Source organism: Aaosphaeria arxii, assembly GCF_010015735.1.
Source record: "Aaosphaeria arxii CBS 175.79 unplaced genomic scaffold BU24scaffold_1, whole genome shotgun sequence".
Classification (NCBI taxonomy): Eukaryota; Fungi; Ascomycota; class Dothideomycetes; order Pleosporales; genus Aaosphaeria; species Aaosphaeria arxii.
The window spans coordinates 209,801-232,384 of NW_022983474.1; the positions used below are offsets into that span (position 1 = coordinate 209,801).

The 22,584-nt window shown below is 49.5% G+C and overlaps 9 protein-coding genes across 9 annotated transcripts; 3 read left to right on the forward strand and 6 right to left on the reverse strand.

The window, feature by feature from the left end:
• Window positions 1–890: 890 nt before the first annotated feature.
• Window positions 891–1,082, reverse strand: BU24DRAFT_339173 (uncharacterized protein; the record flags this gene model as incomplete). The annotated part of the gene is made up of 1 exon (XM_033523167.1): window positions 891–1,082. A coding segment is annotated over one exon (192 nt), but the record flags the coding sequence as incomplete, so codon positions are not given.
• An 852-nt stretch (window positions 1,083–1,934) lies between these two features.
• On the reverse strand, window positions 1,935–3,507 carry BU24DRAFT_487045 (NAD(P)-binding protein). Its single transcript, XM_033533422.1, has 4 exons — window positions 3,174–3,507; window positions 3,003–3,109; window positions 2,781–2,937; window positions 1,935–2,728 (listed from the first exon to the last, which is right to left on the reverse strand). Exons 1-4 carry the CDS (start codon window positions 3,472–3,474, stop codon window positions 2,154–2,156), a joined length of 1,140 nt encoding a protein of 379 aa, XP_033388757.1. The 5' UTR covers window positions 3,475–3,507; the 3' UTR covers window positions 1,935–2,153.
• A 516-nt stretch (window positions 3,508–4,023) lies between these two features.
• Window positions 4,024–4,684, forward strand: BU24DRAFT_382310 (uncharacterized protein; the record flags this gene model as incomplete). The annotated part of the gene is made up of 2 exons (XM_033524763.1): window positions 4,024–4,150; window positions 4,215–4,684. 2 exons carry the CDS (start codon window positions 4,024–4,026, stop codon window positions 4,682–4,684), a joined length of 597 nt encoding a protein of 198 aa, XP_033388758.1.
• A 383-nt stretch (window positions 4,685–5,067) lies between these two features.
• On the reverse strand, window positions 5,068–6,305 carry BU24DRAFT_438025 (NAD(P)-binding protein; the record flags this gene model as incomplete). Its single annotated transcript, XM_033530234.1, has 3 exons — window positions 5,068–5,750; window positions 5,841–6,203; window positions 6,263–6,305. The coding sequence occupies 3 exons, from the start codon at window positions 6,303–6,305 to the stop codon at window positions 5,068–5,070; spliced, it is 1,089 nt and encodes a 362-aa protein (XP_033388759.1).
• Window positions 6,306–7,512: 1,207 nt separating this feature from the next.
• Window positions 7,513–9,284, forward strand: BU24DRAFT_338474 (uncharacterized protein; the record flags this gene model as incomplete). Its single annotated transcript, XM_033523135.1, has 3 exons — window positions 7,513–8,028; window positions 8,085–8,788; window positions 8,849–9,284. The coding sequence occupies 3 exons, from the start codon at window positions 7,513–7,515 to the stop codon at window positions 9,282–9,284; spliced, it is 1,656 nt and encodes a 551-aa protein (XP_033388760.1).
• A 1,087-nt stretch (window positions 9,285–10,371) lies between these two features.
• BU24DRAFT_990 (glycoside hydrolase family 2 protein) lies at window positions 10,372–12,845 on the reverse strand. The gene has a single exon (XM_033534869.1). It carries the CDS (start codon window positions 12,656–12,658, stop codon window positions 10,610–10,612), a length of 2,049 nt encoding a protein of 682 aa, XP_033388761.1. The 5' UTR covers window positions 12,659–12,845; the 3' UTR covers window positions 10,372–10,609.
• A 149-nt stretch (window positions 12,846–12,994) lies between these two features.
• BU24DRAFT_360888 (S-adenosyl-L-methionine-dependent methyltransferase) lies at window positions 12,995–14,223 on the reverse strand. Its single transcript, XM_033524129.1, has 2 exons — window positions 13,917–14,223; window positions 12,995–13,863 (listed from the first exon to the last, which is right to left on the reverse strand). The coding sequence occupies exons 1-2, from the start codon at window positions 14,151–14,153 to the stop codon at window positions 13,033–13,035; spliced, it is 1,068 nt and encodes a 355-aa protein (XP_033388762.1). The 5' UTR covers window positions 14,154–14,223; the 3' UTR covers window positions 12,995–13,032.
• A 162-nt stretch (window positions 14,224–14,385) lies between these two features.
• On the forward strand, window positions 14,386–16,275 carry BU24DRAFT_487051 (uncharacterized protein; the record flags this gene model as incomplete). Its single annotated transcript, XM_033533423.1, has 2 exons — window positions 14,386–14,687; window positions 14,745–16,275. The coding sequence occupies 2 exons, from the start codon at window positions 14,386–14,388 to the stop codon at window positions 16,273–16,275; spliced, it is 1,833 nt and encodes a 610-aa protein (XP_033388763.1).
• Window positions 16,276–17,379: 1,104 nt separating this feature from the next.
• BU24DRAFT_403538 (WD40 repeat-like protein) lies at window positions 17,380–19,647 on the reverse strand (the record flags this gene model as incomplete). Its single annotated transcript, XM_033525573.1, has 2 exons — window positions 17,380–18,343; window positions 18,395–19,647. The coding sequence occupies 2 exons, from the start codon at window positions 19,645–19,647 to the stop codon at window positions 17,380–17,382; spliced, it is 2,217 nt and encodes a 738-aa protein (XP_033388764.1).
• Between the last annotated feature and the right edge of the window lie 2,937 nt (window positions 19,648–22,584).

The following is a 22,584-nucleotide window of genomic DNA, read 5'->3' on the forward strand; positions in this document are numbered from 1 at the left end:
CTATCCCCAACAGTATTTGGGTGGAGCTTATCAAGAGTTCTGCACTTGCCTGTTGCCTATGCCCTATCCGTCGTCGACTCCCTTTGTATCATCTTGGTTGTCTTTCTTTCCAATTTCGAATCTGAAAATGTCTCACGTTTACAGTGAGCTATTGTTTCTTGGTCGTAAAACCCTATATGAAAGCAAGAAACCGTACTGGATGATATTCCACGGCATAATCTTGAAGTTGAACCTAGGTCACTTCGTATGAATGACGCCAGAAGTTCTGATTATGATTTGGAGAAGACTGGATTTTTTTATTGACAAGCATACCTGAAGATCTCGAGTATGCTGATTTTGATGATGAATTTAAAATAGAAAGTACATGCCCTCGAGATACAGGTCCACTTAAAGGGAATTCACTGGAGCATTACACGCTAGAGTTCTTGATTGTAACGTATGGAAATGATTCCATTACGGAGAACGTTACAAGAACGACTTGTAACATACAATGTTTCCGATATCTGAGGGGAAAACATATGAGCATTAACAGCCTGCTGCGTTTGTAGATGTTGGATTGATCTCACGCCTACCGAATTCAATACGCATTGGGATACCAAGCACGTTGACCTACTCAAATTTATCGCTGGGGAGCACTTTCCAAAGACCCATGTCCGCCACTATATTGCTTGACCCACCGAAGCAAACGATACTTGGCCTGCTGTCACTCTTGTTGGATCGTGAGAGGACTTTACTTACAATTTGCTGAGCTTTCTTCTGATAATGTGCAAGCGTTTAAGACATTCTTTGCTGTCGTGCCTGAACCTGCTATGCATGAAGGAAAATTCATGATAAGGGAGGAGATGAAGGCATTAGTCAAAAGAAATACAACTCTCACGAAGCTACTCGTGCTAACTTCGTTCCTTGGGAAAGGGAAAGTGTACATACACCAAGGCAATGCCATCCCAACTACCATTAGATGGACAAGATAAAAATTGGCAAAAAAACAAAAAAACATACAACAGCGGGGATTCGCTGATGGTCACCCACTCAACTACTAGTCCGCCGGTACATTGCTTAAGTATGGCTGAGCGAACGGGAAGCCCTGTTTTCAATGTCCAATGGTCGTATGTGAAGGGTATTGGTAAAAATAAAATAAATATAGGCTATCAATGTTGTTGTAAAACACTTTAGCCCTTAGTCCAACGAAGATATCTTGGTCCACAATCGATTATTAGCGTCTCCTATGACTTGATTTTTTCATCAGGTGAGAAGATGAACAAGATCTCGAACCAGTTTGCTTGGATTCATTCTTCGAAATCCTTCGATTCCTCATACGTTCATGCAAATTGCGTTTACTACGAGCATCAGCTATGAAAGAAGTCCTCCATGCCTATCTCACCTAACCACGAATATGTTCTCAAATTGAAGAACTCGAATGAGTTCGTTGATTGTGTTTTCCTCCTCAATATAGATGCGTGGCACAGTCTTACGTATTGCTTCCCATTCTTCATTAGTAGGTTTGCGGGCAATGAAAAGCAGAAGGGTGAAAGCCATCATGGTAGCCTGTCACTTCGTGGGATAATAAGAAATTGATGCGAGGCAAATGTGTGGCAAATGCGAACTGAGACTGATCTGGCCCACTTTTTATGCTTCTTGCGGAGTCCAAATTCTATACCAGACAAAAGGATCAGTGACTGATAAAGCTTCAATGCGGCACAGCTAGATGCTCAACGCTTCCTCTGTTGACATGGGGCAAACCTAATTGAGGAGTTTCAATCTTGCACTGTACTATTTCTACGCCGCATCGATAAAATCATATGGATACTTTCCCAAGCCCTTAATCAGCCAAATATGAACGTGGTTGACTTCATGAACAATACGTCTTTGGGTTCTGATGTATCACTTAAGTCAATGCCCTTCCTGGGTAATCCAAAATGATGACAATAACAAAGCTCAGATTTCGTATCTACTCGCTCTAGGTATTTACCTACAGCGATTTAAAAACTATGGTCATTCCTAGTTCGATATTTGCACTTTCGCTTGGTTTTGTACACCATTATTCGGCGAATGCAATCTATCTTGATCTTGTCCTGAATTGACTGCCTCTCTTTCAATGTAAATAATCAGGAAATACCGTCGTACCATAAGTATTCTCTGTAGGCACTGGCCTTTTATTTCCATGCTATCGTTGCACCTTTCTCATGGGACTCTCTGGCTAATTCAATCAACCTCAGTACGTCCCGCACCTCGTCCGCCTTTACAGGCAGCTCTGACTTTCCATTCAACGCATCAGCAACATCCTGGTAAAGCTGCATCCAACGCCCCCTGACCGTGGGATACTTTCCTACCCATCTCTGTGAGTTATCATCAAAGCGCTGTATGCTACTGTCGAACTCATCGTACGTCGTTAGCGTACCACAGAGCTGCTCTGATTCGGCAGCAAAGTCGGGATCAAGTGGATCCTTGCCTTGTGCAATCTGCTCCTCCTGTGGGCAGGTACTTCGCTGCTGGAACTTGATATAGGAACCCTTCGTGCCCCGGATCCAAAATTTAAGCTGTTGCTCCATAGGTGATACCACGCATGTTTTTACTGTTACCAGCAAGTTTTTTTGTGCGCCGCTGTACTGCAGTATGACGGTGAAAGAATCTTCAACTTCACTCTCGATTCCGCGTTGGACGCGATAGAATGCTGTGACTGAGGCGGGGCGCCCGAATACTGCGTAAGCTTGATCGAGACTGTGTGTTCCTATATCAAAACATGTTAGGACAGGTAAGGGAAGTGATATATCCATGCATACCCAGCCCAAAAGTGTGTCCAGAGCCAGGTGTGTACTCCTTAGCAGTTAAGTGATGCAGCCATGGTGCTCGATCGAAGTCGTAGTGGATTTCTGCCTCGGTGATGGTGCCGAAAGCGTCCTTTTTTATAAGTTCCCTTACTGTTTGGAAGCCACCGTCCTTGAATTGGGGAGAGGTAAGCTATCATTGGCCGTAGTGTGTAGGCGTCTGTTGAAATCACTTACATATCTTCTATTTTGGAAGCAGGTAAGAAGCAACCTTTTTTCTTTGGCAAGTTGGATTACTTGATCTGCTTCATCGGCAGAACTCGCAAACGGTTTATCTACAAGCACTGTTATAATTGTCAGCTTGAAAGTTCTTGCAGGTGTTACGCGCTTCATCTGAGCATAACATACCATGTTTGCCTGCCATCAAGGCTTGCGTCGCAAAAGAAGCATGAGTATCAGTGTGCGTCGCGACGACCACAAAGTCTATGTTCGAATCGGCAAAGAAGCTCTCCGCGGTCCTGTGGTGTTTGACGTTCGGGAAGTCGACAGTGCAGTGGGACCCTTTCGGCACGGAGGTAGGGTCTGAGGGCGCTTCTGCTCGTTGGAGAATGGCAACAATTTCATAGTCGGGAATAGCAGCGATGAATGGCAGATGGAAGCTCTTAGCAGAGCCTCCGTAACCCACGATACCGACTTTAATAGGGCTCATATTGTTGTGCACTTGGAAACTATTGGACAAAAATGGGAAAAAGAGAACCAGGAAATGAGTGCAGGTAAACAGGGAAGTCAGGCTTTATATGCTCATGGGCACACATCCTCGTTTCCCACTGGTTACCCCACTATATGAAGACCAAGTAGCACAACGACTGGAGGTGCACTTTTGCGTTGTTGCTCCACATTAATTTTCATATGTTGACGTTTCACCGCGCGGGGGTCCGAGTACCAGCCTTAACTCCGTCACAAAAGTCCAGAACATGATGCTGGTGCCAATGTCGACGCTCGCTTGTTTTCGAGTGTCCCGCAACTCCGCGAGAGTCCACAAGCTCCACACTGTACTCATTGGACGCTAGGAAGCATCACCCCTAGACGCTAGGAATACCCAGCCATGTCGGCTCTATAAAAAGAGGCCTCCAAGACGAGCATACTTCTCATGAAATTCTCATATCATTGTTGACTCCTATCTGCACAAGGTTTCGTTCCACCCGTTTAAACCGAGGAACTAGACAATCACGATAAACCAAATACATACAAATTAAACATGACTCCAAAAGCTGGACTTCGTCGTCGAGCTTGGACCGATGGTCACGGCCTGCAAAAGGTGCTAGCAGCGAAGCAGGAGGTCAGACAGGCACCCAAGCCCATCGCCCATCCTCCAAAGGATGTACGTTTTCTCCTACAGTAACAGAATTTGTCAATAAAGAGGCTGATATTCTAATCTCACGCAGGCAGCACTTGTGAAGGAAACCTGTGATTCGTTCACATTCGAATCATTCACCGAGGAGGATGCTTGGGAGCTCGGCCACCTCCTCTATGCAAGGCTTCTAGAATTCACACCTCAGCAGTCAACAGTGATATCAATCGCTCTGGCTAGCAGTGGACAGATTCTTTTCCAAACTGCATGCGGACCCGACACTACGAAAGAAAATGAGAACTGGATAGAACGGAAACGCAACACGATCCTACGTTTCGCGGGAAGTAGCTGGTACTGGCACTGTGTTTGGGATGGAGACGAAGATCGTTTCCGAAAAGTCTTCAGCATGAGCATTGAAGAGTCTAGCAAGTATGCTATCCACGGTGGTGGGGTTCCAATTCGAGTTCGCGGCGTTGCGGGTATTGTAGCTGTGGTGTGTGTGTCGGGATTGCAGCAGGAAGAAGATCATGGGGTCATTGTCGAGGTCATCAATGATAATTGGCACTAAGTCAAGAAAGTTGCCAGAAGAAATTTAATAGACCATCGTGCATGTCGTACATGGAGATTTCTTTTAGTACAAGATAATGAGTGTTGCGTTAATGATTCCGCCGATCGATGAGGCAGGCAATAGAAAGCGGTCTTCGTTCGACCTTGTTTCTTTCCATATTCCGTCACTGGCAAGGCAAGACAGAGGCTTAGGAGAGCCCGCGTTGTGTCTCATCTTCAAGGCTGAGAAAAAGCGACAGTGCCGCCGGCTTCTTCCACGAAATGCTACCTCACACGATCTGACAGCCGCAACAATATTCCATCTCAACAAGTCGAGCCACATTTCCTCGTAAATCAACTCCCATGAGTGGTGGGATTCTGATAGTGACCGAAGCAAATGCTAAATTATCCGTCTTGCGAGTAGGTCAGCCCGCATGCGCTCCTTATAGCATCAAGTCTAGACATGATCGTCAACGTATCACTCCATGAACAAACTTCGTTCTCTAGTCTTCCTGCACGGATGTCCTTGGCTACTGCATCAGCCTCATAATGGAACCCAAACCCAGGAACTTCGAAGTCCAACCGCTTCTCCTCTTGATCCTGTATTCTGATCACCAAATACCCAGGTTTGGATGGCGCCAGGCCACCGATAGCTATGGAACCTTTCGAACCTTCTATGCGGGCAAACTCTTCCCTGCCTTTGTATAGTAGCGATGCGGAACAAACTGCCTGGGCCTTGATATCTGGGTACTTTAGTACTGCAGTAACCTGCTCATCTATTCTCTCCGCGGCATTGAGTGTTTCATCGTGGAAGGTCATAGTCGCATTGATGCTCGGCGATTCTTCTGCCTGACGATGGGGTGACTTGTCAAGGATGAGAGATGCCCACGTCATTGAATAAATGCCGATATCGAGGAGAGCACCTGCACCGAGCGACTTGGACGCGACTCGGGCTTGGGGATCCGCTTTTCCGATGGGCATGTTAAGACCAAAATCAACGAAAACGGTGGCGATGTCCCCAATGACCTTCTCTTCGTAGAGGAGAGAGTGTAACTTTGTAGTGATGGGGAAAAAACGCGTCCACAAAGCTGATTTGATAAGTTAGATATTTGGTCTCTTGATCGCGCGAACGCTTCACCTTCACGCAGCCGTGGGTCGAGGAATAGAAGGATGCTTACCTTCCATCAAGAAAACTCCTTTTTCCCGTGCTGCTTCAATCATCTTCTTTGCATCTCTCGCATTGACTGCGATGGGCTTTTCGCATAGCACGTGCTTCCCAGCTGCAATTGCATCAAGCGTATTCTGTAGATGTACAGTGTGTGGTGTTCCCACGTAAACAACGTCAACGTTGGGGTCATTGTATAAGTCTTGATACGAGTCGTAGATAGTCGGCTTCTCCGACGGACAATGCTTCGAAACAAAAGCTGATCCCTTGCTTTTCGAGGAAGAGGCGACAGCTTGCACAATGTGTTTGGTGTTTGCGCCCGGCCTATCGGGAAGACATAGGTCGCCTACGAACCACGAAGATATCAATCCGCATCCTATGTGTGATATTTGTCAGCTCAGATCATCTTTTTGTCTTTTATAGAGAAACACGTACCCACAATACCCCAGCGCAGGACTGGCAATTCTGTGGTGGTCATCCTATCGATAGTCTTCGTAGGTTTCGTAGAGAAGGTGTCGCTAAAGATTGCATAATTGAGTCTTCGAGACAGCTTTTATTCAGAGCAGGTAACTAATCAGTCTTGGCCCCAGTCAATTAATGCATTTCCAACCATGATGCTCGTAGCTAGCTCAACATGCAGTCCCGTTACTCCGCGCGGCTTTTCTTCGGCTGCATCATCCAGATGTGTGGGCACGCGGGATCGTCTGTCGCCCCAATAGGTAATGGCATCGTTGGCATAGGAGATGCTATGAGGTACCAAGTAGGAATCTTTACAGATACCTAGGTAGTCAGCCAATCCGATGTTGTTCCAGCAAACTACTAGCTGTCTCTACAAATGTTATTGATCGAAGCCACAGATGCAAAATTTGATTAGAGAGCGAATGGATTGTAAGATGGTATGTAATGGGCTGTGTCTTTATGTACAGCATAGTATGTTCATTAACATCACCCGAATCAGAGTTTCGATAGACTGGTAGGAGATATATACTCACAAGAACGAAATACTTCAAGTAACAACTCTGAACAGTTTTCTGCCATCTGTTTATCAAAGGGTTCGAGAAAAGATCTCCATACAAAGTACACATTACTCGTTACCTTCAACTAAACCCCACACGGCTGTAAGCGCTACGAGTGACTACGGCATGAGGCCAACCCCAGAGCCGGCGTAGCTTCGGAATTTACATTTCCTCGTTTGCAGTAATTAACTATTGGATTGATTGGGTATTAACTAATACCCAACTAGGTATCTAGCACCAAAGATTCGGTATACAAGTACATAAAGTTAGCGAAGCCCGGAACTCCGCGAAACCTGTCGTTCCCCACGCCCCATAGATAACTTAGGTACTCGAATCATCACACAAAGCATTGATGGCGTATGTTACATGCGAATCCAACGAAAGTCCCACTGCAACATCTGCAGACTTAAGACCATCGCCGGAACCGATTTCGGAAACATCACGCAAGCGCCGCCGAAAGGAGAGGTCGAGAGTCGGTGCGGCCTATCCACGGAAGAGAGCCGTTGCGGCATGTCGACAGTGCCGCGCTCGAAAGGTCAAATGTAACAACGCGCGACCGTCCTGCGGCGGCTGTATGTCTTCAGGGTCTCCATGCATATACCAAGATAGCCAAGACCACTCTGCGTACGCACATCTTATTTTGAGGCTCAGCTCTATGAATGCTGATTGATGTTGTATAGATTTGACCCTGCTAGTATTCTGATCTTAGATCGCCTGGACCAAGTCCTTGCTAGATTGGACAACGGTCCGGCATTGTCCACAAACCCTTCCGTAACGACAGGCGCTCTGGGGCCAGATACAGCAGCTCATGTATCGACGGCCGCAGGCGGTCCCTTGGGCGAGGAACAATATAGTTATGATCAGCTTCGCATACCTTCGAGGCAAACCACGCCTGACGCGATCCTGGCTTGGCCCATTTTCCAACATCGATGGCCTGACAATTTCACAACCGACCCTCTCTTCGATGCGGAGCTTTCTGACGGGGAGACGGAAGACGCAGGTTTTCGGTCAAACGTCAGCTCACCGACTGGCAGTATCAACGAGGAACAGATCCCAGCCCTTATCCAAATCTTCTTGCGACACGTTCACTCCAAGAACCCAGTCCTCGATGCAGAATCACTGTCTTTGCAGGCACGCCATATCAGTGAAGAAGGCATAAAGTGGGACGCGGTGTCCTGCCTCGTGGTTGGTCCCGTCAGGTTCAACTTTCTACTCAAAGGGTCATGCTGATATTTCATCAGGTTCTTGCGTGTGCGTTAGGATGTGTTGCTAAGCCCTTCAGCAACGAGGCGTGGGACTCGCAGTGCACTTCAATCGAGAGAGACAGTGAATCTCTCCAGCATGGTGAAGCGTACTATGCCTGCGCTCGGAAGAGATTTGGATTACTGAAACCAGGCATCATTGCTACACAGTGCCACTTTCTAGCAGGTGTTTACTTGATGTACACCATGCGCCCACTGTCTGCTTGGCAGCAATTTCGGTCAGCCTCTACATCATACCGTTTGTATCTAGACTATCAAAGTCGGCGACGAACGCGACGTGCTACTGTCCCAGTTTCGACCAAGCAGCGTAGCCAGGAGCAGAGTCTCTATTGGAGTTGCTACAAGTCTGAATGTGAATTCCGCATAGAGATGAATCTCCCCGACAGTTGCTTGGCTGATGTTCGATACCCGGATCTGCATCCCTTGCCACCTTGTACAGATCCTGCCAGCCCTGTAGATGACCGATCAAATGCAGGCAACACTTCTCTATCTGTAAGCAAAGTTCTCGGCAGGCAGGAACAGGAAAACAGCTGGTTTTATTACCTTACCGAGATTACTCTTCGTCGAATCTGCAATTCGGTCCTAAACACTTTCTATACCATAGATTACAAGGAGTGGGATGATGAGCGTATCCCGTACATGGCGCGCGCTGCAATCGAGTTTGAGCAACAATTACAAGACTGGTGAGTGTAATGTGATCTCAAGCATTCGCATGCCTCAGCGACCTGATTAATTCATCTTAGGTATGACGGTCTGCCGTTACCACTCCAATATGAAAGCGACAGAATGCCATCGGAAGAACTTTCCTGGTGTTCTCGCGCACGCGAACTCGAGATTCGGTTACAAATCTATCAGCCTTTTCTATACTTTGCTATCCACCAGCTGCATAGCAGTTCATGTAGCAGTACGGTGCTACCTCTCGCGGAGAAAGCCTTATTTTATTGCTTCACTATTATTGACGCATTACCAACACGTCATAGACACCATGGATCCTGGTATGCTACAAGATGCAACGTATCTGCGTCGCTCCTGATTCTTGCCGCGGTCAAATGTGAATCAGTATCAGTGCGCTCAGATTGGCATTCACTGGTGTCCTACAATGTTAAGAAATTGGCCTACTGGGAAGCAGAAGCGCCAGGGCTTCCAGAGGGCCTACAAGTAATCAGGTCTTATTTATAGAAACACTATATAGTTTACTTAAAAGTATTCAGTATACCAAAATGGTTCAAATATTAGAAGGTCATGAATAATTTGAGATACAAATATTACAGCTTTTCCTCTCAAGAGTACTAAATTACTTGGTATTATCTCTGCAGCTATCAGATCCAATTCCTCCAAACCTCAGGAATAACATACAACCGTCTAGCTACCTCGCCCCTCTCACTACCCATCCTCCATTTTCTCATAACTGTACCCTCTGCTACAAACCTGATCCACATAAGTCTGGCCTCCCTCTTTTCCCCTTTCCTTGTCAAACTTGCCATCGGGCTTGATAAGATGGCGGTGAAGCGTGTGTGCATGAGGCGCAGCGACATCGTTGATAGCGGATCTTGGTTTAGATGTGATGCTATTTGGAGAAGGAGCTCTGTTGGAAGGAGAAGGATTGGTGGTTGGGTCGGCGGACCGGGGTGGTGGTTGCGGATTATTTGTGTCATTTTTCTTTCGATGTCTTTGCAGCTTTGAGGGTGGCATTTACTGTTGACTCGATAAAGAAGAAGAGATTAATGTCAAAGTAGTACAAGTTTATATACCAGAGGTATCCAAGTTCAAGGAGTGTCACAAAAACAATTTAACTTTTACCCATATAGCTGTTGACATAATAAAAGCATAATATATTTTCTGATCTCGAGATCCACATGTTCTGTGCCTTTCATGTACCAGTAACAGTAGAATACGCATAGATGCTTATCTTACATCCATGTTGGAGCTGAACATGTTTGAACAAGGCCGGAGTACAATTACCGGAAAAGCAATGAGATGTGTGCGTCATGGCAACGAATGAGGGCGTTACAAGCATGCTACTTCGCATATATTCCTTTTGTACTCTGAACGATGTACAACACGCAAAACTTTATCGACAAAGCTGGAAGATCGGATTGGGTGCCTCCCTCTCAGCCGGAGGAGGAAGCCAGCCATAGTCCTAGCCACCCACCATGTTACGATCGCCGTTTAAACACCTTTGTATCTAATAGATAATATTATGTTAATGAATGTTTCAATCTAGTAAATATTGCGAAGACTTAAGGGTTTCTTTTGCTAATTTATTATTCTGCCTCTGTAATGTCTCTGTAGTCAGTTAAATAACCTCACGAGCCTTCCCAGGACTATTTCCGGCTTTCCCCTTCGGCTGAGAGCCTCCATGGTCCCAAGAACCTGGGTCCATGTCCACCTCGATGGCCTGTTACCCATATCCATGCCTTTGGGCCCCGAGCGAAAGCCACAGATGAGAAGTCATTATCCTCTACCCCGTCTCTGCAGGGAAATATTTACACGGAGCCAAATTATTACTTTTCCAGTGAACTGAGGTAAACCTTGGCAGCTTCTTCCATGATTGCTCTCACTTTATCGACATCCAATTTTGGCTTCCTGTCAAAAGTATAAAGACCGTTCACTTCCTGTTCGATGTCGGTCAATTGGGTGTATACGAATCCTGAGATGATCCCGCTGCTGACCACACCCATGGCCAGGCCTCTCACACGCTTCAGCAAATCCTCGGGATCGCTAGCGGTGGTATATCCCCAATCCCGCTCGCCTGCATCTCCCGCGCTGCCGGGTTTGATATTGACGCCACCGAACTCTGTACAGATGACAGGTGCATCTTTACGATGGCTTGCGCCGCCGACGAACACATTCCTGCCGGCGTGCTCGCCCAGTATGTTTTCCAGCTTGCTGCAGGTCTGCGTGAGCTCGGGTGCATCGGCATAGTCATGGAAAGTCGTCAAATCATCGTAAACGTGCTCCCAGCCGCAGTTGTCATTGATAGGCCTCGTTGGGTCCAAGCTCTTGGTTGCAAAGACAAGGCTCTTGATGTGGTCTTGCTGATCCTTGGAGTCCTTCAAAGACGGATAACCCCATGTCTCGTTGACGGGGGTCCATATGATGATCGATGGGTGGTTGATATCGCGCTTGACCGACTCGATCCATTCCTGGTCGAATCGGGACATGTATTCTGCGCTAAACTGATATGCGTTTGCCATCTCGCCCCAAACAAGGTAGCCGAGCTTGTCCGCGTAATAGAGGAAGATAGGATCTTCCACTTTTTGGTGCTTCCGGCATCCGTTGAAGCCAAGCTTCTTGGATAGTTCGATATCTACTTTGAGAGATTCTGGAGATGGGGGTGTCATGCCCGTCTCGGGCCAATAGCCCTGATCAAGGCAAAGTGCCTGGAAAAGTGGCTTATTGTTTAAGAGAAGACGGTTGTTTGTGTCCCTCCACCTGATAGACCGCATTCCAGTTTGTGTGCGAACCGTATCAATGAGCTTATCGCTGTGATCATAGAGGCGGATCGTTAATTCGTACAGTGTTGGCTGAGTGGGGGACCAAAGCGCTACGCTGTTGAGCCAATAGCAGTCATTGTCCAAGGGAGCCTTTTCGAGAAAAGACTTCTCAAGTTGAGATACCTTGTCCGACGACAGACGCATACTGAGAGTGAGATCGACGCCATCATTCTCACGGCCGAGTGCCTTCTTCTCGCTACCGACAACGACACCGCCCAGACTAGCTTCAATCTCTACAGACAATTTCTGTCCTGATCTTCGGCCAGACACCTGAACGCGACCCTTCAGCTTTCCATTCTCAATGTCGTCGCTCCGGAGGGTTGTTCCATGGCTTGGATCGGCAATACGAGCAGCGGGCACACTTTCGAGCCAAACCGATTGCCAAATGCCAGAAGATGGTGTGTAGAAAATGCTCTCCGGCTTAGCTGCCCAGTACTGCTTTCCACGTGGTTGTGTCAAGTCGTAGACCGCATCCTTCACCCGGATGGTCAGCCTAGAACTGCCATCAGGCTTCAATGACTCGGTGATATCAAGGTCAAAAGGCACATGACCTCCACGATGACCACCAACATAGAATCCATCAATCCAGATTGTAGCATCATAGTCAACAGCTCCAAAGCGCAACAATACACGGTTCTGGTTTTCCTTCTCCTGAGCAGTGCGAACATCCGTGACGGTGCGCTCATACCAGATTACTTCGTGAGCGTTGAGATCATGGACACCGGATGCAGCTGTTTGAAAGACGAAGGGGACAATGATCTTGCTTTTTGAGTAGCTGTTCGCGCCGGCAGTGAAGTCGTTGTCCTTTAACAAATTCTCTGGCAAGGCCGCGATCTTTTGTGTAATAGTTTCGCCATCCTTTCCCGTAGTGGAGTCAGATTCCTGCGAGCCGCCAACTTCCACCCGCTCTGGGAGACCATTACGGTGCCAATTACTTAAGAGACCTGCATCCTCGTCATCGAAAAGGAAATCCCAAGGTCCGTTGAGAGATTTCCAGTTCAGCCCAGAGCGCTCAAAGTCTGGGCGAGGATAAGTAGTAGTATCCGGATTGACCATTTTGTATTATTCAAGTTGTTCAAGTTGGATGAAGATGAATTGGTATGGGTGTGGGACATAGGACAGATGTCAAGCTTATAAGAGTGGAGAGCTATTGAAGGATTCTCAGAAAATGCGGGGCTCCACACGTGAATATCGAATGTCGATCAGGTTCACAGTCATTCCATCACCCGCAAACTCGTATAACAAAAACCACCTTCCTAATACTCTGTTGCGAGCAAGAAGGTTGAAGCTAAAGCACGACGGCATGAGTACGCAGGCATGGAGGCAAAGGTGAGTGCACGTGCGTTGGGCGGGTGGAGAGCAATTCTAGGTTAGACATCCATGTCTACCGTTCATGTCTACACAGTATAGACTTTAAGGCATCCATTGAATTATTTATCGCCACCATCTTTACCATCCTTTTCCAAATAATCCTTAATGCTGAACATTCCGGTGCCGCGTTCGAGGGGTTTTGCCTGGTTGGGGCCCTGTTTCCAGCCAATCATGTAGATTAATCGGAAGGTTGCTGGTAGAGTACCATCCTCGTTCCCATGCAACTCTCTATAGATACCTTCCGCAGCGAGCAAAACATCCTTATGTATGCCGCCCTTCTCGCGTGCAATTACTGCATTCGACTCACCCATTGCTTGCAAGTCCTTCATCAGAGCAAATGAATCGGGAAAGTCGACCACAATGTCATCAACATCGACAGTCAAAAGATTGAAACCGGCACGCTGCAAAAGGCCGCCGATGTCGCGGACGTCTGCCAATGGAGATGTATGGGTAGATACACCACCTCTCCTATCAAGTTCCGCAAGCTGTAGTGATGTTCGCAATTCAAAGAGAGAGTCTCCACCCATCATGACACCAATGAATGGACAATCAGGCTTGAGTGCGTTGTTGACCTGAGCAAGGATGGAGGGTAGATCGTTTATCCAATGCATGCTCATACTACTCAGAACGGCATCGAAGGAGTTCGCTTCGTATGAAAGAGTCTCCGATGCCGGCAGGACCTCGCGCTGGATATCAATCTCCTTGTTGAAGGGAAGGTCTGCATCACGGTAAAGCAGCGTTTCCGACGAGTCCGCTGCTATCAGCTTGCCGATGCGACTTGACCGAGGGCCGGCATCGGGAGTCTCTGGAGACGGGAGGGTAAGCATGCGGGCCAGGTTACATGCATTTGCACCAAGGTCCAAGACGCGCGGGAAGTGACGATTTATGTCCTTGCAACTGTGAGCTATTTGCGACCTTAACATGGCTCTCGGAGTATACCAACCAATAATCGTTCGCATAATCGCGAGGCAACCTCGTCTCTGAGATAGTCCACGTTCCTACTCGTTTCCACATCTGCTGCTGCACGTTCCTTTTGCATCCACTTATGCTGTTGACTGAAAATTTCCATGGTTGGAGCTCCGGGAGCCTGCACTGCATAGCGGCGAATGGCATGGAGCGACGGCGGGGCACATCGTCGCCTTAGAGGAGGAATGAAAGCGCGAATAGACAACGTGTTCATGATGTGCTCAATTGGCCGTCCAATCCTGTCCACGCGTATCAATTGAGGTCTGCCGTGTTTGAAAGTTGAATGGCACGAATAGCTTCCCCCCAAAAAGTTACGTCAAGACCCTTGCATTCGATCGGTGTTTGTTTCCTCCGACCTTTGACCCTCCAACGACGTTCCGAAAGTTACTGTGGGCGCTCACCGTAGTTACGGTAGACAACCACAACAAAGTCGTCCACGACGCGCCATGGCGCAACCTTTCCCCTATACATACTACTCCTGCGACTGCTATGACAGTAAAGTTACCTCCATCCCCGCAAATCGCTCCTCCCAGCAGCCACAACCCGACCAAGATGAAGACGAACGCAACTTCGACCCTCGGAACCCCCGCTCGAACTTCTCCTTATACCCGATCGAACAATTGCTCTACTGTGAGGATTGCCAGCAGATAAGGTGTCCGCGATGCGTGTCCGAGGAGACTCAGAACTGGTACTGTCCGAGCTGCCTGTTCGAGGTACCCAGCTCGGTCATCAAGAGCGACGGACACAGGTGCGGACCACCATAAATGTGGTATACATTCTAGACGTAGGCTAACACCGCGGCCAGGTGCTCGAGGAACTGTTATAACTGCCCAGTATGCATGTCCGCCATGACCGTCTCCTCCCTCGAAAACCCCGCCGAACCCTCTCCCACCGGCGGTCCGTACATCCTAGCCTGCCCATACTGCCATTGGTCTACCGTCGAGACAGGGATAGAATTTGAAAAGCACACAGGGATCACAGCGCAGCTGTCACGAGTTGCAAATGGTGGAAAGCACCTACCGACACAGAAAGAGCGAGAAAGAGAACGTGACCGAAGAAAAGAGCTGGAGAACCGTCGAAGTCGAGACCTGCTATCAGGATCGGAGGACTCACCCGGGCTAAATCGAGACGACGATGGCCCCCTGACACACGAGGATCTCTACTCGAACCTGATGGCCTTCTACAAGGCACAACTCGCCGCGCAGTCCTCATCAAGCATGTATTCACCGCACGACCTGAGCTTCGCATCCCCATCATCCTACTCCCGGCTTCTCCTAAGCTACTCGACCTCCTCCAAGAAACAAAAGCGCGACAAGCCCTCCCAGATGCGAGAAGCCGCCTCCCCGCTCGAAGGCCTCGTCCTACACGACCCAACCACCGACACAGCAGCCATCGACCGCATCCGCCGAGAAGGCTGGTCGTCGACGCTCTCCCCGGCCCAGAAGCTCTCCCAAACCAACCACCCAACCATCCGCTTCACCGACGAGCTCCGCCCCATGGCCTCGATCCTCTGCACGAAGCGCGGAAAGCGCTGCCGCTCCTGCCGCCAGTACCTCTCGAAGCCCGAGTCGAAGATAACCTCCACGCGCTACAAAATCAAACTCCTAGCCCTGAACCACATCCCGCGACTCTCCCTCCGCGCCCTATCCTCCGTCTCCACCCCCACCGCTCGCCCCTCCTCCATCTCCTCCATGCCCTCCTCGCAAAACCCAGAATTCGACTACAACAACCTCCGCCCGGGAATCCCCACCCACTTCCTCCTGCACCTCTCCAACCCGCTTTTCGACAAGATCCGCGTCACGCTCGCCACGCCGTCGGTCACGCCGGGAAGGATACAGTCGCGCGTCACGATCCTGTGTCCGCAGTTCGAAGTCGGCGCCAACACGGACGTGTGGGACGATGCGCTGACCGGTCCTGGCGGGGGCGTCTCTGCCGCGTCGGGGGGAGCAGGAGCAGGAGGTGGGAAGTATGGCGGAGGCGCGTCAGAGGGCCACCAGATCGAGGCGGGCAAGATATGGGATCGTGGGCGGAATTGGACGACTGTGGTGTTGGAGGTCGTGCCTGGTTTCGCGAAGCCGCTCGCCGGGGCTGACAAGGAGGAGGTGGGCGAGTTGGACGAAGACGAGGACGTGCTTGAGATTCCGATCTTCGTGCGGTTGGAGTTCGAAGCGGACGTTGGGGTCGAGGAGCGCGGGTTGGGTGATAGTCGTGGGAGTCGGGGCGGGGGTGGCGGCGCTGGCGGCGCTGGCGGTGGTGCTGGAAGCGGTGAGACGAGGGAGAAGAGGGAGGAGGCGTTCTGGACTGTCGTTGGGGCAGGCAGGATCGCTGACGTGTGAGAGGGACGGAGGGACGAGGGATGAAAAGACGAGGAAAGGGGCAGAGACGCTCTACGGATTACGGTGTCGGGATGTTAGCTGATGTGTTTGTTGAGATGCACAAAGTGTTAGGTGTGTGGATAGAAGATAGAACATGTGATACGATACGATACCCAAATCAAAGCGAATATCAAAGCAAAGTGAGGTTTCACCACAAGAAGCAGGGCCACGGAAAAGTTTCATCTAAGACAAGGACGAAGAGAGAAGAGTAGTTAATCAAACTTTTTTGGATTGTATTGTATTTATAGAAAGATAGGGTGGAGTGTATACACGCAATCTATGTTTCGAAAGTGGTTCGGTCTATGTAACGAAGGAAGAACGTCGAATGAAGACGTGTTGAGTGTGGAGGTGATGGGGGTAATTACAAGATCTGTAATCTTTAATAAATCCCTTTCGTGTGAGGAAAAGGCGGTTGTGAGAAGTGAAACGTGAGGGATAAAAAAAGTACAGAGCGAGAATGGGGATATCAAAGTGATTTGTGTATTAGAAGAGGAAAAGACAAAGGACTGCGTATTGGATATAGTGTATCCCGTAAATGGATAGAGTTTCGCCCGCCATGCAAGCCTGAAAGTAGATAGGTAATAGAAATAAATGATGATGGATGCTATTATCCGAAAGCAAATCCCCAATGCAATGATTTTGAAATGCTAATATTTTACAATGCACGCTCTGACCGAAACAATGGACAAAATCGAAGAACACCGTAATGGAACGCCAGACACACAGATGGATCGTCGATAGTGGAACCACTAGCCGTTGTAGAGGCCAGCATCTTTGAATAAGACTTCGGGTATGCGATTGAGACGAGACTTGTGTGACTCAAATACGCAGTAGCAGGGCAGGTAATTGGGAAACGGAAACCGTACAAAGGTGGAAGAAGTTTCAAATGCGGTTCTGCCAATAAATGGAAATCGGCCACACCCAAGGAACTGGATCGTGGCCAAGTTCCGGGTATAAAAGCCCAACGTCTGCCAGAATTGCTCAGGCGAAATTGGCGGACCTCCCGTCTCTGTCCAGCAGAGGATCCGGCACTCGACTCTCGGGTGAACATGCAACTTCTTCGAATCACTTATTGTTCACGAGCAGTTCTGCGCCCTCAACCCTCCAACCGAAATCCAAAATGATAGCCCTCCCGTCCTGGCTAGTTGCCACCACGCGACGATAGTCGCTCTTAGCGCTGAGTATCCAGCTGGTGGTCCAGTTCTCGTAGTAGCCATAAGTCTCTCCCGTGGCATAGTCAGCGACGCGGATGCTTTGGTCGTACGAGCCAGAGATGGTGCGGTTGTTGTGTGCGTCCAGGAAAAGCGAGCGTACGAGCCCGCCGTGCTTTTGGGACGTATATTGCAGAGCGCCGGTCTGAGCATTGAACTTGTAAACGACATGGTCGTTTCCACCGGCGAGAATATGCTTGGCATCGTCCGAGAACTCGACCGCAGCGAGGCCGCGATCCTGAGATGGGAATTCCATGACAGCCGTGCCGTTCTCCAGATTCCAGAGCTTGGCAACACCATCGCCCGACGCGGAAACGAGCATGTTACCCCGGAGCTGGACGGCGTTGACGGGTCCACGATGGCCGGTCAAGGTGCGGAGGCGCTTGTGCGTGTGGCGATCCCAGACGTTGATGGTGGCATCCTTCGAGCAGGAGATGATGTGCTTGTCGTCGAGGCAGACATCCAGAACGCCAGCAGAATGTCCTCGAAGCCGGGTGATGGGGATGTATTCGTCCCCAGTAATGTCCCAAACGATGCAGGTGTGGTCTGAAGATCCGGTGACCATGATTCTATCGTCGTACTGGAGGCAGAGGATTGAAGCTTCGTGGTAGTCCTCGGGGACATGGTAGATGTCGTCTCCCGCGGGGGTACCGTTCATGGAGGGGTTGTCAACAACCCAATGACTGTGAGGTTCAAGCTTCTGGGGAGTATTCGCAACGGGTCTATTCGAGGGGCCACCAATGACCTTCCTGCAAGTGTACGATTTCATGTCCCATACACGGATGGTTCGGTCGCGCGAGCCAGTGATGATCTTATCCCTGCGAGATTGTCAGTTCTATATCCTTCACACCAGCTAGCGGGGAACTTACTCATCGAATTGGCAGCAGTAGACGGAATCTGTATGTCCGTTGAGGTAGATGGCAGCCGGGCTCTGAGTCTTCCACCTTCGGTTGATCGTCATTCGAACCCTGTACATGTTCTTCCAATCCTGGCCTGGCGCAGGCTTTCCACCCTTGAACTGACCGACACCAGCACCACCCATCATGATCGGTGACGGCGAGACGTGGACTTCTGGCTCGAACTTGCGGAGGAATACGCTGCGCCAAACATGCGAGGAGGATGCGGCTTCACTCCAAGCGTGGGAGACAGCTTCGGCCACAACCAGTGAGGGAGCGTCTAGGTTAGCCAAAATCATGGTTGTGATTTCCGCGGGCAGGAATTGAATTGGATCTATTTTCTTCATCAGAGATCGACGCCAAAAAGCGAGAGGATGCTTATGCCTACCCAATTTCTTCTCCTGCACGCTGTCGGTGCGCGTTATCGGGCAAGAGCACGACATTCCCACACCACTCTCGCTGTCCTTGATCACCTCATCTGACAGGTGCGAGGGCTTGAGTGCACCCTGTAGGAATGCTCGTGTGTGTTCTTGCTCGCGCTTCTGCACGGTCAAGCGTTCATTGTTGGCCGCGGCGGCTGCAGCGCGCGCCGCCTGGCCCGGGCAGGAGCCGGGGTAGTTTGCAGGTACGGGAGCCGGTGCAGGATTGTATCGAGGGTATTCCCCTGAAGGGCCTGAGGTTGCGGGCCTCCTGCTCTGGCGGAAACTGCCGAGACGTCGAAAGGAGAATTTAGACTGAACACCGACAGGTGTAGCGAGGTCGAGGGATGACGAGTTGACGGCCGAGTCGTGGTGTTGTACTTGCATCCTCTGTTGGGTTGCTTCGGCGGTCGAGGATTTGCGAGCGATGAGGAAGGTCGCGGCGGCCGGCATCGCAGCTCCCGTGTTGCTGGTAACCGAGTCTTGCCAGTCGAAGAGCGAAGGCCTTCGTGTCGAGGACGACGAAGAGGAAGAGAACCTGCGACGGACGTGTTTCTTCACGGCCTGTGAGGCACGCGACAACGATCCGGTATGTGAATGAAGGGAAGGCGCATGGTCGGCGGCGTTTGGATCTTCGTTTACTGGTCCTAAGGGGGTATCGTACACGGGATGTATGGGAGTGAAGGTCTGAGAAGCGGTTCGCTTCATCGCGGGTTCGTGGAGGCCAGAGGCAGGTCTGCTATCGTCTGCAGCAGAAGAGGTCTTTGGGCGATGGGAAAGAATGGTAGGCCTGCGATTAAAGTTCATTGGAACGGCGCGAGATGAAGACTCTCACGGATGTAGGCGAAGCTGGAATTGGGTGGAGGGCGGCGAACGGCGGCGGCGGCGAACAAGGAACGAGGTTACAGCGAGCTGGGGAATTTGGCGGTCTGAGAAACCGGTGACGAAGGTGAGACGCTCGACGAGGTGAAGTAAGGATCGGATATGCCGAAGGCGGGCCCTAGGTCAGAAACAGACGCATGCACGACACAGCTGGGCTGAGGAGGAGGTGGAGGAGAGGAGGAGGGAGGATGGGACGGAAGCGAAACGAGCGCGAGTCGTCGAGGGTTGTGTTGTTTTCGAATTGGGTCGTGTTGTATTGTGTATCGTGTTAGGGGTGTGTTGTGTGCGGGTTGTGGTGTGAGAGAAAGAGTGAAAAAGGGTGGGAAAGGGTTAAACAGGGTAAGAAACAAGGAGGGAAGGATAAATCAGTCAATGCCAAATGCCTGGCCTTGTCTTGTCTTGTCCTATCCTATTCTGTCTTGTCTGGCTGTCTGGCCCTGCAAGTAGAAAAAAACAACTAGAACCGAGCGGTGCTTATTATAACTAATAATGCCTGTCACTTGTGGAAGTGAAAAGCAAGTAGCGCGACGTATTGTAAACGATATTTATGAAGAAGGATTGACGAGCCAGCGGGTGGGAAGTGAATGAGTGAGTGAGCACCCAAGAGGACAACGGAGTGATTGATGATACCCGTAGGCGTAGGCGAAGTACCCTCGTAGTACTGTAGAGTCGATAAAAGGCGGTGACCGGTGCGTGTGTGGGGGGGAAATGAACGAATTAAATGAACGAAGAGAGTGGGAGAGTGGGAGGACGAGGATGGAGAAAAATATGCAGGAAAAAAAAAGAATAGAAGAGAGAAGAGATACTCTAGTAGGAAGAGAATTGAGGGTAGGAGAGGCCGGGATTGGGCGCAGATGCAGATGCAGATGCAGGTGGGTGGCGACAAGGAGGGAGGAGGGAGGTATTGCAGTCGAACTAGAAGAACCTTAGGGAGGGAGGCATCGACTACTCGTTAGAAACCTCTTAGTAGTAGCCGACTAGTACGAGGTAAGATAACTAGGTAAGTGTGTGTGGCAGTGGCAGTGACAAGAATGACAGCGTGCGAGCGGGAATGATGATGATGGTGGCAGTGGCAGTGTGATGGGATGGGATGGGATTATGGATGATGATGGAGGATAGCGCCGCCGCCTGTCGATGTTGTAATAATACAGGCTGAGGCCAAGAATAGCGATTATGATTCAGGCCAGGTACTTGTACTGTGTACATGTACATGTACATGTACATGTACAAAGCGTATGGGGTATATTATATATGTATATGTACACGGTAACTATGTACAGGGGTACCAACAGAGTCGAACTGAATTGTACTCAATGACTAGGGCATCGGATCCGATCATGTAGGTGCTGTGAAAGGCTTTTAACAAATATACAAGAGTGGTTTGTAAAGCACGATTTAAGTTGGGACTTCGTAACCTAGGTAGTATACAGACACTAGTAGGTGACAAGGTACCGGTACCGTTGAGGTGAGGTGAGGTGAGGTTGTATGAGCTGCAGAGATACAGAGAGAGAATCAGAGGTTGACCCGGAATTGATAGGAAACGAACAAAGTCAAGTTTGGTTGGTGGTTCGCCTGGCTCGCCTGTTTCGCCGGGTTCGCCCAAAGGATTTGGGGGGATTGGGGGATGACGGAAGAGTGGCGTTTGACGGCGAGTATTCTTGTTTAGGGGTCGGAGATGGGATTGGAGGGTTGTGTGTTAGGGTCTGGGGTTGGATGGAACGTGGAACAACCTGCTCGGGGTTGGAGAGTTGGAGTTGGCGTTGGTTAGTTCGCGGGTTTCAAAGGTCAAGAGACAAGAAGAACATGAATAAGACATGATGATGATGATGATGATGATGGTGGACAAGGAAAAGAAGAACATGGAGAACACCAAAACAAGACGAAGAAGAACGTGGCTGGAGTAAACAATAAAGTATCAACCAACCAAGAACGAGCAAGCAACCACCTAATCCATCCTGCAATATAGGATGTATGCAGTACTCCGTACATGTCACTATCACATCTGCCACCGTGATGCTCTCCCTCTCTACAAAACAGTTCGTGATGTATCGACCGTGTAATAAATTATCATCAACAACTGATCCTCCACACAGAGTAACTAGTCAGTCACATAGCAAAGGAACTAGAACTGAACCTACGAGTAGAATCAAGAGAACTCAGTTGCTAGGTCGGCGGCAAAACCATGGCTGCATCACGGATCATGGATCGCCTTATTCTCCACTGTGTACTGCGATTACAACGATCAATGTCGCACTAAGAATCGCGCTTGGATCGGGGGATTGTCGAAGCCAACGGGAAATGGAAATGGGAAAGGAGAGCGACGAACGAGTCGAGCCGATATTGTACGAGGAGGGAATAGAGTTTGTCGATCATCATCCTCCATATTCATCCACCCCATCTCCAATGCTCATCAACAAACATCAACATCAACAGAAGCAGAGACAAACTCTCATCGGCATTGAAACACAATCACCTCACGTCGCAAGATAATTTATCCGGCAGTTACCGTGTGCATGTCCTCGGGCTCAAGCATCACACCATTTCCATTACTTGCCATCGATTCGCATCGATTCGCATAGATTCGCGATCCGTCGCATTCATTCCCATGGAGTGAATGGTCGGTCTTGGGGTGTTTTACTAGAGACGACCCCATGGTACTGTGTAAGGTACATGCCATATGCCATATGCCATATGCGGCATGCCATTTGCTATATCTGACCCGTCCCCATTCATGAATCGTATCCAGCATTTGAGGCTGTGACATGGGTAATCAACTCGCCATTGTCAACATCACCCTCTTCTTCTTACTCGTAGGTACCATCATCAGCTTCTACTCAGCAGAGGAATGTTGGCTCACTCATT

Excerpts from the sequence above, each read along its gene's own strand:
- BU24DRAFT_990 (XM_033534869.1), bottom strand. The coding sequence starts at position 12,658 with ATGGTCAATCCGGATACTACTACTTATCCTCGCCCAGACTTTGAGCGC.
- BU24DRAFT_487045 (XM_033533422.1), bottom strand. The coding sequence starts at position 3,474 with ATGAGCCCTATTAAAGTCGGTATCGTGGGTTACGGAGGCTCTGCTAAG. Across the intron at positions 3,110-3,173 it reads CTTGATGGCAGGCAAACATG|TGCTTGTAGATAAACCGTTT; the intron begins GTATGTTATGCT and ends CAATTATAACAG. Across the intron at positions 2,938-3,002 it reads GCTTCCAAAATAGAAGATAT|GACGGTGGCTTCCAAACAGT; the intron begins GTAAGTGATTTC and ends CCCCAATTCAAG.
- BU24DRAFT_360888 (XM_033524129.1), bottom strand. The coding sequence starts at position 14,153 with ATGAACACGTTGTCTATTCGCGCTTTCATTCCTCCTCTAAGGCGACGA. Across the intron at positions 13,864-13,916 it reads GATTATGCGAACGATTATTG|GACATAAATCGTCACTTCCC; the intron begins GTTGGTATACTC and ends CACAGTTGCAAG.